The 13317-nt window shown below is 64.4% G+C and overlaps 1 protein-coding gene across 40 annotated transcripts in view; it reads right to left on the bottom strand.

Annotated features, from left to right (window-relative positions):
* SCRIB (scribble planar cell polarity protein) overlaps positions 1-13317 on the bottom strand; it is a 133547-nt gene that overhangs the window by 93196 nt on the left and 27034 nt on the right. For all 40 annotated transcript variants that reach the window (XM_065054809.1, XM_065054810.1, XM_065054811.1 and 37 more), the window contains exons 2-8: positions 12437-12554; positions 12129-12207; positions 10442-10531; positions 9790-9846; positions 4974-5037; positions 3797-3871; positions 3565-3709 (exon numbers count right to left, since the gene is read on the bottom strand). In XM_065054809.1, coding sequence (XP_064910881.1) covers positions 3565-3709; positions 3797-3871; positions 4974-5037; positions 9790-9846; positions 10442-10531; positions 12129-12207; positions 12437-12554 — 628 coding nt within the window. The remainder of the gene's footprint in view (positions 1-3564; positions 3710-3796; positions 3872-4973; positions 5038-9789; positions 9847-10441; positions 10532-12128; positions 12208-12436; positions 12555-13317) is intronic.

The raw sequence follows: 13317 nt of genomic DNA, 5'->3' as shown, positions 1-13317 counted from the left end.
TCCCGCACTGCTCCCCATCCCATCCCAGCACTGACCGACCCCATCCCGCACTGCTCCCCAGCCCATCCCAGCACTGACCGACCCCATCCCGCACTGCTCCCCATCCCAGCCCAGCACTCACCGACCCCATCCCGCACTGCTCCCCATCCCATCCCAGCACTGACCGACCCCATCCCGCACTGCTCCCCATCCCATCCCAGCACTGACCGACCCCATCCCGCACTGCTCCCCATCCCAGCACTCACCGACCCCATCCCGCACTGCTCCCCATCCCAGCACTCACCGACCCCATCCCGCACTGCTCCCCATCCCATCCCAGCACTCACCGACCCCATCCCGCACTGCTCCCCATCCCATCCCAGCACTGACCGACCCCATCCCGCACTGCTCCCCATCCCAGCACTCACCGACCCCATCCCGCACTGCTCCCCATCCCATCCCAGCACTCACGGACCCCATCCCGCACTGCTCCCCATCCCATCCCAGCACTCACCGACCCCATCCCGCACTGCTCCCCATCCCAGCACTCACCGACCCCATCCCGCACTGCTCCCCATCCCATCCCAGCACTCACGGACCCCATCCCGCACTGCTCCCCATCCCATCCCAGCACTCACCGACCCCATCCCGCACTGCTCCCCATCCCAGCACTCACCGACCCCATCCCGCACTGCTCCCCATCCCAGCCCAGCACTCACCGACCCCATCCCGCACTGCTCCCCATCCCAGCACTCACCGACCCCATCCCGCACTGCTCCCCATCCCATCCCAGCACTCACCGACCCCATCCCGCACTGCTCCCCATCCCAGCACTCACCGACCCCATCCCGCACTGCTCCCCATCCCAGCACTCACCGACCCCATCCCGCACTGCTCCCCATCCCATCCCAGCACTCACCGACCCCATCCCGCACTGCTCCCCATCCCAGCACTCACCGACCCCATCCCGCACTGCTCCCCATCCCAGCCCAGCACTCACCGACCCCATCCCGCACTGCTCCCCATCCCAGCACTTACCGACCCCATCCCGCACTGCTCCCCATCCCAGCCCAGCACTCACCGACCCCATCCCGCACTGCTCCCCATCCCAGCCCAGCACTCACCGACCCCATCCCGCACTGCTCCCCATCCCAGCACTCACCGACCCCATCCCGCACTGCTCCCCATCCCAGCACTCACCGACCCCATCCCGCACTGCTCCCCATCCCAGCACTGACCGACCCCATCCCGCACTGCTCCCCATCCCAGCACTGACCGACCCCATCCCGCACTGCTCCCCATCCCAGCACTCACCGACCCCATCCCGCACTGCTCCCCATCCCAGCACTCACCGACCCCATCCCGCACTGCTCCCCATCCCAGCACTCACCGACCCCATCCCGCACTGCTCCCCATCCCAGCACTCACCGACCCCATCCCGCACTGCTCCCCATCCCATCCCAGCACTCACGGACCCCATCCCGCACTGCTCCCCATCCCAGCCAGCACTGACCGACCCCATCCCGCACTGCTCCCCAGCCCAGCACTCACCGACCCCATCCCGCACTGCTCCCCATCCCAGCACTCACCGACCCCATCCCGCACTGCTCCCCATCCCAGCACTCACCGACCCCATCCCGCACTGCTCCCCATCCCAGCCCAGCACTGACCGACCCCATCCCGCACTGCTCCCCATCCCATCCCAGCACTGACCGACCCCATCCCGCACTGCTCCCCATCCCAGCACTCACCGACCCCATCCCGCACTGCTCCCCATCCCAGCACTCACCGACCCCATCCCGCACTGCTCCCCATCCCATCCCAGCACTCACCGACCCCATCCCGCACTGCTCCCCATCCCATCCCAGCACTGACCGACCCCATCCCGCACTGCTCCCCATCCCAGCCCAGCACTCACCGACCCCATCCCGCACTGCTCCCCATCCCATCCCAGCACTGACCGACCCCATCCCGCACTGCTCCCCATCCCAGCCCAGCACTCACCGACCCCATCCCGCACTGCTCCCCATCCCAGCACTCACCGACCCCATCCCGCACTGCTCCCCATCCCATCCCAGCACTCACGGACCCCATCCCGCACTGCTCCCCATCCCATCCCAGCACTCACCGACCCCATCCCGCACTGCTCCCCATCCCAGCACTCACCGACCCCATCCCGCACTGCTCCCCATCCCATCCCAGCACTCACGGACCCCATCCCGCACTGCTCCCCATCCCATCCCAGCACTCACCGACCCCATCCCGCACTGCTCCCCATCCCAGCACTCACCGACCCCATCCCGCACTGCTCCCCATCCCAGCACTCACCGACCCCATCCCGCACTGCTCCCCATCCCATCCCAGCACTCACCGACCCCATCCCGCACTGCTCCCCATCCCATCCCAGCAGTGACCGACCCCATCCCGCACTGCTCCCCATCCCAGCACTCACCGACCCCATCCCGCACTGCTCCCCATCCCAGCCCAGCACTGACCGACCCCATCCCGCACTGCTCCCCAGCCAGCACTCACCGACCCCATCCCGCACTGCTCCCCATCCCAGCCCAGCACTCACCGACCCCATCCCGCACTGCTCCCCATCCCAGCCCAGCACTCACCGACCCCATCCCGCACTGCTCCCCATCCCAGCACTCACCGACCCCATCCCGCACTGCTCCCCATCCCAGCACTGACCGACCCCATCCCGCACTGCTCCCCATCCCAGCACTCACCGACCCCATCCCGCACTGCTCCCCATCCCAGCACTGACCGACCCCATCCCGCACTGCTCCCCATCCCAGCACTGACCGACCCCATCCCGCACTGCTCCCCATCCCAGCCCAGCACTCACCGACCCCATCCCGCACTGCTCCCCATCCCAGCACTCACCAACCCCATCCCGCACTGCTCCCCATCCCAGCCCAGCACTCACCGATCCCATCCCGCACTGCTCCCCATCCCAGCCCAGCACTCACCGACCCCATCCCGCACTGCTCCCCATCCCAGCACTCACCGACCCCATCCCGCACTGCTCCCCATCCCATCCCAGCACTCACCGACCCCATCCCGCACTGCTCCCCATCCCAGCACTCACCGACCCCATCCCGCACTGCTCCCCATCCCAGCCCAGCACTCACCGACCCCATCCCGCACTGCTCCCCATCCCAGCACTCACCGACCCCATCCCGCACTGCTCCCCATCCCATCCCAGCACTCACCGACCCCATCCCGCACTGCTCCCCATCCCAGCACTGACCGACCCCATCCCGCACTGCTCCCCATCCCAGCACTGACCGACCCCATCCCGCACTGCTCCCCATCCCAGCCCAGCACTCACCGACCCCATCCCGCACTGCTCCCCATCCCAGCCCAGCACTCACCGACCCCATCCCGCACTGCTCCCCATCCCAGCACTCACCGACCCCATCCCGCACTGCTCCCCATCCCAGCACTGACCGACCCCATCCCGCACTGCTCCCCATCCCAGCCCAGCACTCACCGACCCCATCCCGCACTGCTCCCCATCCCAGCCCAGCACTCACCGACCCCATCCCGCACTGCTCCCCATCCCAGCCCAGCACTCACCGATCCCGTCGGGAATGCTCTCCAGCAGGTTCTGGGACAGCAGCAGGTCCGTCAGCGCCACCAGCCCGCTCACCTCGCTGGGCAGCTGCTCCAGCTTGTTCTCCGACACGTCCAGGCAGACCAAGCGGCGGAGATTGCCCAGCTCCTGCCCCGGGAAAGGAGACGCTGGAGCTCGCCGGAGGAGCGGAGGACGGGAGCAGAGCGGTGACCCAATGCCGGAACAGGTACTCACCGCGGGCAGGGCCGAGAGCTGGTTGCGGTCCAACCAAAGCTCACGCAGGTTCGGTAACGCTCCCAGTGTGTCCGGCTGTAACGGAGCGGGACAGTGACAGCATCAGTCCCTTCCATGGGGAAACCGCTCTAGGATGCTACAAATCCCCTCTGCGGAGCTAGAGTGTTACTAGAACCATTCACCATGCGGTTTACGAGGCTGACGTGGTGCTGTGCCACAGTACAGCCGCGTGTGTTCGGAAATGTGAGGAGCAGCTCCCCGGCTTCTAAAGGTCCCAGCAGGAAACACGGAGACAAGAGCAGGGGCTGCGTGGGAGCCGGCGAGACCACAACTAAACGGGGCTTTGGAAATTCTGGCCCCACGGAAGAAACGAGCCTTTCTCTTCTTCCTCCTCGCAGACATGAAACCACATTGGGACACCCTGGCCAACCCAGCGTGACGCGGCAGCACCATCGGCAACGGCAGACGCGTTCACAGCGCCACTGCCAACGCTCCAAACTGGAGCTAATCCCTGCCAACCCATCCCCATGGGAGCTGCCGTGCTCTGCACAGAAAGCTGCACGAGCTGCTGCTTTGCCTCCCAATTTAGGTGGCTTCCTGCCAAAACGCATTCCAGAACACTGAGAGCAGGATCCAGTACAGCTCAATCCATAGCGGCAAAATTAAAGAGCATCACTGGATGCCCCCGAACGCCAGGACACGCTGAATCTCGAGACCGTGCACCGGCTCTCAGCGTGTCCGTCCATGAAAACCCCCGTCCGGAGGCACAAGCCCGGGCCCGGCTCACTGCCGGAACAACGCGGAACGGCTCTGCACCGCCAGCACGGGACTCTGAGGGAGCGGGGAAAGGAAAGCTGGCAGAGCACACAGCAACGGCCGGGGCAGCGGCACACGGTGAGCCGAAGCGCCAGCAGGCAGCTGGGGAGCAAGAACCAGCACCCGGAGCACAGCGGCTCGAAAGAGCAGAGCAAGCTGCGCCGGGTGCCGCGGGAGCAGAACAGTAGGGCCAACACGTGCAGAGAACGTTACGCTGGGAACAACAAGCAGGCCATGCTGGGCGGATCAGACCCCTCCCAAACAATCAGCCTCTATTTCTTTGCATTTCAGATGAAATCCCACTTGCTTCCACACAGGCACAGGGTCCGGCCCAACCGCCCTCCCGTGTTCCCTCACCTACCAGCACTTCCAGGTCATTGCCACCAAGATCCAGCTGTTCTAACTTGACGAGGAAGGAGAGCGAACTGCAGGACACGGGGAGCAGCGAGGGGAAGAGAGGAGACGAAAGAATGAACAGAGGGTTAGCACCTGCGATGCACATCTCACAGTCACGCGGCTCTGAACGCCCCCCAGCACAGCCGGGGCGACCCCGACCTCCCCGCAGCCCCTCCGGGCTGGTGCCCCTCCCTGGCCGCACCGACTGGGGCCAGCGGCACCGCCAGCCCCAGAGCTGCTGCTCTCCCCGTTCCCACCCCGTCACCAACCCGCCTTCTCGCCCCCACGAAACCCCCTGCGAGCAAACCCGTGCCGAGGGACACGCCGCAGCTGAAGATGCTGCCCACGGCTGCAGCGAGGCCGGGGCCTGGCACAGCCTAGCGGGGCAGCGCGGAGCCGGCGGGTGACAAGGGACGCCGGGAGGCAGGGGGCAGGGCTGCGGGGAGAGGCAGCAGCCACCAACGCAACAGCCTCAACCCCCGAACGGGACGCCCATGCTGAAGGGCAAGGGAGAGACACGCGGGCACGGTGTCTCAGAAGAGGTCAGGACACACGGACACACGCTCACTGGGCCGAACGCTGCGAGGAGAACCAACGGGAACCACCACCACCACACCAGCGCCCCAGGGACGTGCCCTGGGCACCAGCACACCGCGACCCGGCGACGCCACGGTCGGCAGCCCTGCGGAGCCAGGACTCGCCGTGCCAGCACAGCCGGTGCTGCCGTGCCCGCGGCTCAGTCACATATCACAGTATCACAGTATGTTTGGGGTTGGAAGGGCCCTCAAAGCTCATCCAGTGCAATCCCCCCATGGAGCAGGAACACCCAGCTGAGGTGACACAGGAAGGTGTCCAGGGGGTTGGAATGTCTGCACAGAAGGAGACTCCACAACCCCCTGGGCAGCCTGGGCCAGGCTCTGCCACCCTCACCCCAACAAGTTGCTTCTCCTCTTGCAGTGGAACCTCCTGTGTTCCAGTTTGCACCCATTGCCCCTTGTCCTGTCCCTGGTTGTCACCAGAAGAGCCTGGCTCCATCCTCCTGACACTGCCCCTTTCCATCTTGATCCCCAGCAATGAGTCCCCCCTCAGTGTCCTCTTGTCCAGCTCCAGAGCCCCAGCTCCCTCAGCCTTTCCTCACACGGGAGATGCTCCACTCCCTCCAGCATCTTGGTGGCTGCGCTGGACTCTCTCCAGCAGTTCCCTGTCCTGCAGGAGCTGAGGGGCCACAACTGGACACCTGGTCCACCCGCAGCTCCGGCCCACGGCCCTGCCGGGGCAGCCCACGAAAATACGGGGGCCACACAGGAACCGCGCGTTTTCACCCGATGCAGTGGTGGATTCTGAGATACTGCATCAACTCCACCAAAGGTTTACCAAGAGGATCATCAAGGGATTCTGCCGTACAGCAGCTCTCACGACTGTACATCTGCTCTTTGACTCCTCTGAACAGTCAAGCGGCCCTAACTGTCCCCTCACAGCTCCACAGCCCGAGCTCCCAAATCGGGCGAAGAGCCGTGGGATCCCCGTTGATAGCAGGTCCTGCAAAGCGCCGCAGTGCAGGGCACCCTCCGCCACCCCACGGGAGAGCAAGAGCCGCCCTCCCCAAAGCACGGGCGACCCATGTGCCACCGTGTGCCGCCATGTGCCGCTGTGTGCCACCGTGTGCTGCCGTGTGCCTCCGTGTGCCACCGTGTGCCGCCGTGTGCCACCGTGTGCCTCCATGTGCCACCGTGTGCTGCCGTGTGCCGCCGTGTGCCACCGTGTGCCACCGTGTGCCGCCGTGTGCCACCGTGTGCCTCCATGTGCCACCGTGTGCTGCCGTGTGCCGCCGTGTGCCTCCATGTGCCACCGTGTGCCGCCGTGTGCTGCTGTGTGCCACTGTGTGCCACCGTGTGCCTCCATGTGCCACCGTGTGCCACCGTGTGCCACCGTGTGCCACCGTGTGCCACCGTGTGCCACCGTGTGCTGCCGTGTGCCGCCGTGTGCCACCGTGTGCCACCGTGTGCCACCGTGTGCCACCGTGTGCCACCGTGTGCTGCCATGTGCCACCGTGTGCCACCGTGTGCCACCGTGTGCCACCGTGTGCTGCCATGTGCCACCGTGTGCTGCCGTGTGCCGCCGTGTGCCACCGTGTGCTGCCGTGTGCCACCGTGTGCTGCTGTGTGCCACCGTGTGCTGCCATGTGCCACCGTGTGCCACCATGTGCTGCCATGTGCCACCATGTGCTGCCGTGTGCCACCATGTGCTGCCATGTGCCACCATGTGCTGCCGTGTGCCACTGTGTGCCGCCGTGTGCCACCGTGCGCCGCCGGAGCCAGCGCGCTGTGCGAGGAGCGGCTTCACCGCTCCGCTGGCAGCACAGCAGCCCAGGAAACAGAACTTCACAAGAAAAGGTCACTGCGAGATGATCTGCTCAGCAACTGAACAACAAAGATCAAAAGGACAGTGATGCACAGCGCAGCTGCAGGTTCACAGAACTGAAGCCCATGTACCCGCTGGGCTCCACAACCTTGACAACTGAAGGCACTTCGGTAAGTCATTCTGCTCTTTGGCAAGGTCTCCTGGACCTGTTCAGGGCTGTTCTTGGGCACAATTTGCAAGCAGGCTGAGCACAAGAGCTGCAGAGCTGGGCAGAGCAGCTGGCAGTGCCACTGAACAAACAATGGTGGGACAAGGGGCAATGGGATCAAGCTGGAACACAACAGGTTCCACTTAAACTTGAGCAGAAACTTGTTTGGGGTGAGGGTGGCAGAGCCTGGCCCAGGCTGCCCAGGGGGTTGTGGAGTCTCCTTCTGTGCAGACATTCCAACCCCCTGGACACCTTCCTGTGTCACCTCAGCTGGGTGTTCCTGCTCCATGGGGGGGTTGCACTGGATGAGCTCTGAGGGCCCTTCCAAGCCCTGACACTCTGTGATTCTATGAAGCATCTCTGGCCACTGATTTCAGCCTCACATTAGACTGGCAGATGTGATGGAAATTGCCTCGGCCTTCAAGACCCTTCCTCTGCCCCTGGAAATCCCCTGTGACTGAGGAACGACGGAAAGCAGCCGTGGTGGCACAGCAGAACGGCTGCCAAGCCCGGGCCTGCCCTTCAGACAAACGCCGCAGAATGCCGAGCAGCCGCCCGCCCCCGCGGGGTGCTGCACAAACCCGCCCAGGGAAACGAGCGAGCGCCGCGAGCTCCGGGAACCACGCGGCTGTGTCACTCGCTGAGTGCTCGGACCCCAGGTACCCGGTTCCCGGGTGGTGAGGCCTCCGGGACCCCTGTAAGCCCAGCTCTGTCTACAGTGTATCCCGGCGGGTACCTGTCTGCACAACCACGACTCACGCGCAGGCAGCGGCGGGTCCAGCGCAGGACCCGGCCTCTCCGCCCGTTCCCAGCTGGCACGAGGAGCTTTGGCTCCCACGCTCTCCCGGTGGTTCACCCACACGGGGCCGCCTCGGCCGCTCTGCGCTCGCCTTCCCGTGACGGCGCTTCCGTGCTGACAGCTCCTGTGCAGAAAAGATCCCGCGCCTTTGGCACCAGAGGCAAGAGGGCAGCGCTGGTCTGAGCGGTGCTGCTCCCTACAGGGGCCACACCCGCTGTGCAGCCTGGAGCTGCCCGGCGCAAACCCTTCCACCCCGTCCTGGAAGTGTCTGGTCCTCCGGGCGAAGGCTGACACAGGCAGATACAACCCATGTCACACAAGCCCAGAGGAAAACAGCCATCAGGAAGAGTGTGTACCGGAGCCAAAGCAACGTCCCGGGCGGCGCAGCCATCGCAGACGAGCCAGAGCGACTGCTCTCAGTCTCCACGTCCCGCCTGGAGCCTGCATCGCTCCCTTGCCCTCCGTTTTCAACAAAGCAGGGCGGCAAGGGGAGAAAACACAGGTGCTCAAAGTGAACACTTGCGCTGAACAGCGAGAGCACCGTGGGAAGGTGACAGCAGCCGCAGGCCGCTCGCATTCACCGAGCAGTCTGTGCGGCCCCAAACGCACTGCTGTTTCAAAACAGTCAGCTGGAATCCCTTCCAACACGCTCAAGGAACACTGAGGGGATCAGGAGCCGGATGGGTAAGTGAGAAGACAGCAAGATGACAGAGCTAACGTAGTTAGAAAACTCACACAGCTTCCACGGGCTCCAAACAGCCACTAACGTACAGCCCCACCAGCTCCTCACAGCCCCTGTACCCGACAGCACCAGCGGTACCGGCGGCTCCTCTGTCAGCGAGTCACCTCCAGCGCCGGGACACTCAACACGGCTCACCCGTGTGCCCTGCGCCTGCTCCCTTGCTGCAGGACAGCCAGTTGTCCACCCGCCACGCACCGCCCGACCAGCGCGATCCCGCGGGACGCCCGAGAAAGCAGAGACGTCAGCCGCAAAACGAATCGTCAGCCGCACTCTGCCGCTTCCCAGATCGTGAACTTCGCTGCACGCAGAGCTCTGCACCCACACCCGTACGTCCTTCCCTCCTTTTCCACGACCTGCTCCAGCTCCCCGGGGAAAAGCGTTCTCCTTCCTGTGGAGCCCGTCTGCTCCAAATCAATCCTGCCACAGACGCTGAGCACCGGCTCTGAACGCCCTTCCCTGCTCTCAACCCTGTGCCGTCCCCCTCCCTCCTCACCCCGATTTACAGGATCCCCGCAAGACAGAGCTAATTAACACAACGGCTTGAGCCCTCCCAAACCAGGTGCTAGAGCCCGAACTACAGACACACAGTCCCTGCGGAATCAGTGGGAACGACCAGGCAGGACAGTCCCGAAGACCCAGACGGACGGACGGACACGCAGACGGACACTCACGTGGGGAGGGTCTTTAGCAGGTTCTCACGTAGCTCCAAAGTCACCAGGTTGGCCAAACTGCAGGAGAAAGAGGAGCGAGAAAGTCAGACTCAGGGAATGTGGCTTCAGGGACGCGGGAAGATGCTCGCACCCGCCCGGGACCAGCGCTCAGACCTGCACTAACGCATCCCTTGGTACGGGAGTGCGGACGCTTACACCGAGACAACAGGAAAACAAAACCAGCGAGGACCCGACGGGACTGCTGGTGAAGGCGGCTGCTTGTTGCAAACCACGGGGAAATACACTGTGCCCAAACTCAGGACAAGGAAACGCGGTGTCGCACACAGAGCTGCCCCCCAGAAAGACAAAATCCCTCGTGTGGAGAGCCAAATCCCATGGGGGGCACCGCGCCCCACGGGGAAAGCCCCACGGGCTTTGCCCTGGACGTCCGCTGGCAGCATCAACCATTTCAACACCACTGGACAGACCGCGCCTGTTCGTAACGGGGCAAACGGGCAGGGGCAAACGGGAAGAACACGGTGTCCCCACCCCAATTCCTGCTCCCCGTTAGGAGGAACATGGCGTCCCCACCCCAATTCCTGCTCCCCGTTAGGAGGAACATGGCGTCCCCACCCCAAACCGTCCCCGTTAGGAGGAACACGGGCACACTCACTTCCCGATGTCATTGGGGAGGCTCTGCAGGGACACATCGTTCAAGGCCAAATGGCCCAGGCTCCGAAGCTGCGTGAAGCCTTCTGGAAGCCTGCGAAAGCGAGACAGAACACAACACCGTTAATTCTGTGCAGAAAACAACCCCCAATTCCTCACTGAAATCCCCCAAACCAGCCTCATCGCAGCCGGGATCAACACGTGCAAGGGACGAGCAGGACCCAGCGCTGGCTCCTGATCCAGGACATGCCCCGGTCCCAGGACACCCGTCCCTGGCACCGGAGCCTCCACACGGCCAGGGGAGCTCGCCTGGCTCTGCGGGACTCGGGCACAACGCCCAGACTGCGCTACGGCGTGTGATCGTTTTAACGTGGAAGCACGGAGGGCTACCAAGGAACCCACATGCCCACCGGAGAGGACGTGTGCAGGCGGCAGCGCAGCGTTCCGAGACCCGGCAGTGCCACGACCACGGCCCCGCGGCGCAACAGAACAGGGACGGGCTCGAGAACAGGGGAAATCCCTCGCCGTTCACAGGCCGCTCCGCTGCCCACGACATGCATCTCGCAGGTCTGGGCCACAAAACGGCTCTGACAAGTAACTTCTGGTATAGAAGCGCTGCTCACTGCTGCGGCTCAGGGGTTCCCGCCCACTGAAACGCTCGTGCCATCGGCGCAGCGCCTGGCGCCGCAGGAGGGGAGCAGAGTCACAGCTGTTTAGAGCGCGACTGGGGCAGCGCGTGCCCAGGGGCACAAAGGGCAGCGGTCCGGGGTCAGGCTGGCACCGGAAAGCACGGCGCCCCGGGCAGAGGACACACTGGACTCCCAAAACGTCCTGGGTTAGGAGCTGGACAGACTGAGAGAACCGAGAGAACAGGCAGAGAGCCCGTTCTGACGTAGCTCTGGGCACCCAGATATCGGGGAAAGCCACCAAACACACAGCTCAAAGCACTGCCATCCTCAGTCATGGATCGCACAGGGAGCAAAAGGGACGGACAGCGAGGCAGAGGATGGACAGGGAGGCAGAGGACGGACAGGGAGGCAGAGGATGGACAGGGAGGCAGAGGATGGACAGGGAGGCAGAGGACGGACAGGGAGGCAGAGGACGGACAGGGAGGCAGAGGACGGACAGGGAGGCAGAGGACGGACAGGGAGGCAGAGGACGGACAGGGAGGCAGAGGACGGACAGCGAGGCAGAGGACGGACAGCGAGGCAGAGGACGGACAGCGAGGCAGAGGACGGACAGCGAGGCAGAGGACGGACAGCGAGGCAGAGGACGGACAGCGAGGCAGAGGACGGACAGCGAGGCAGAGGATGGACAGCGAGGCAGAGGACAGTGCCAGGCCTTGCTCTGCTCCTCTGCAGTACGACTCCACGTCCCCTCTGGTTCGTGCGCCGGGGTGAAGGGGTGAGGAGGGATACCACCGCTATTCCAAGAGGACAGGAGTCCTCGCTGCTCACACCGGTGGCACCGGGATGACCAAAGCTCGTCCGCCGGAGCCACCGGCCCCGCAGACGGGGCAGCGCTAACCAGCTCCCTGGCGGGGCCCGTGTGCAGGAGAGCGGCCTGGCGCCTGCGTCCTGCGCAAGGGCAGCGAGCGCGGGCTGACCGCGGGGGACGAGCACGCGAGGAACAGGACGAGGAGCTCAGCCTTCCTCCTCAGCCCGGCAAGAGGGCTGCACAGGCCTTCCTACCTGGAGAGAGGATTCCCACTGAAGTCTGCGATCTCCAACGACTTGCAGAATTTGATGCTTTCAGGAATCTCTGGAATGTCTGGAAAAAAATATGTGAAAGAAAAAAAGAAGCGTGAGAAGAGCCTGTAAAGGAAAGCAGGACAGCGGTACTGGTGACAGCCTAAGACACAGAAACACAACCTCGTTTCCCAGCTCAGGACCCGCGAGAGGGTCTGCAGCACCGCGAGAGGGCTCGGCCTGTTCCCGACCAGGGCGCAGGACGGCCCCACCGCGGCGGGAGGAGCTCGGGCCACGGGCTCTGACCTTACCGTTGCGAGAGATGTCCAGCTCCACCAGCTGCATGAAGTTGGCCACCTCGGGGGGGAGCCTCTGGATCTCATTGTCGCTCAGGCCCAGCTTGCGCAGGTTCAGGAGCCTGAAGAACGGCTGCGACAGGAGAGCAACGGGGTCAGCGGCAGCGCCGTGGGGAACCCGAGCGCCCGCCCCGCGGACGCGGCCTCCCCAGCACCCCTCCTGCTGAGGTCCTCAAAGCGACACGCAGACCAGAACCTCCATTAACGTCTACACGAGATGAGACTGAAAGGACAAAGGCGTTCATCAGGGACACGGAGCTGGTGCAGGGTCTGGAGATGGAGCCATGTGAGCAGCGGCTGCAGTCCCTGGTTTGCTCAGCTGGAGCAGAGCAGACTGAGCGCAGAGCTCATGGGCTGCGGGTTCCTCAGCAGGAGCAGGAGGGGCAGGCTGAGCTCTGCTCTGTGACAGTGACAGCGCCAGGGAACGGCAGGAGCTGTGCCGGGGACAGTGGGACACGGGGAAAAGGTTCTTCCCCAGAGGTGCTGGACACTGAACAGGCTCCCAGGGAGGGGTCACGGCCCAACCAGACAGTGTTCAACAAGAGACTGGACACCGTCCTCAGGCACACGGGTGACCTGTGGGGTGTGCTGGGCAGGGACAGGAGCTGGAACCCGTGATCCTGTGGGTCCTGCCAGCTCAGGACACTCTGTGATTCTATGAATTACTTCAGCTTGATGATTCATTTAACATCTGCTATCCCAACGCTCTTCTCCCTCCCTTGTAGGACACCAAGCAGACATTCTCTGTTTCCCGAGACAACAGTTCATCTCAGGCACCCAAGGAGCATGGCGAGCAGCCTGCCGGCACACACGACAGCGTCCCGAGTCCGGTCCAG

The sequence above is a fragment of the Columba livia genome, chromosome 2 (genome assembly GCF_036013475.1).
Source record: "Columba livia isolate bColLiv1 breed racing homer chromosome 2, bColLiv1.pat.W.v2, whole genome shotgun sequence".
Classification (NCBI taxonomy): domain Eukaryota; kingdom Metazoa; phylum Chordata; class Aves; order Columbiformes; family Columbidae; genus Columba; species Columba livia.
Note: the sequence above shows the minus strand (reverse complement) of the source record. Positions and strands in the feature narration are given on the sequence as shown.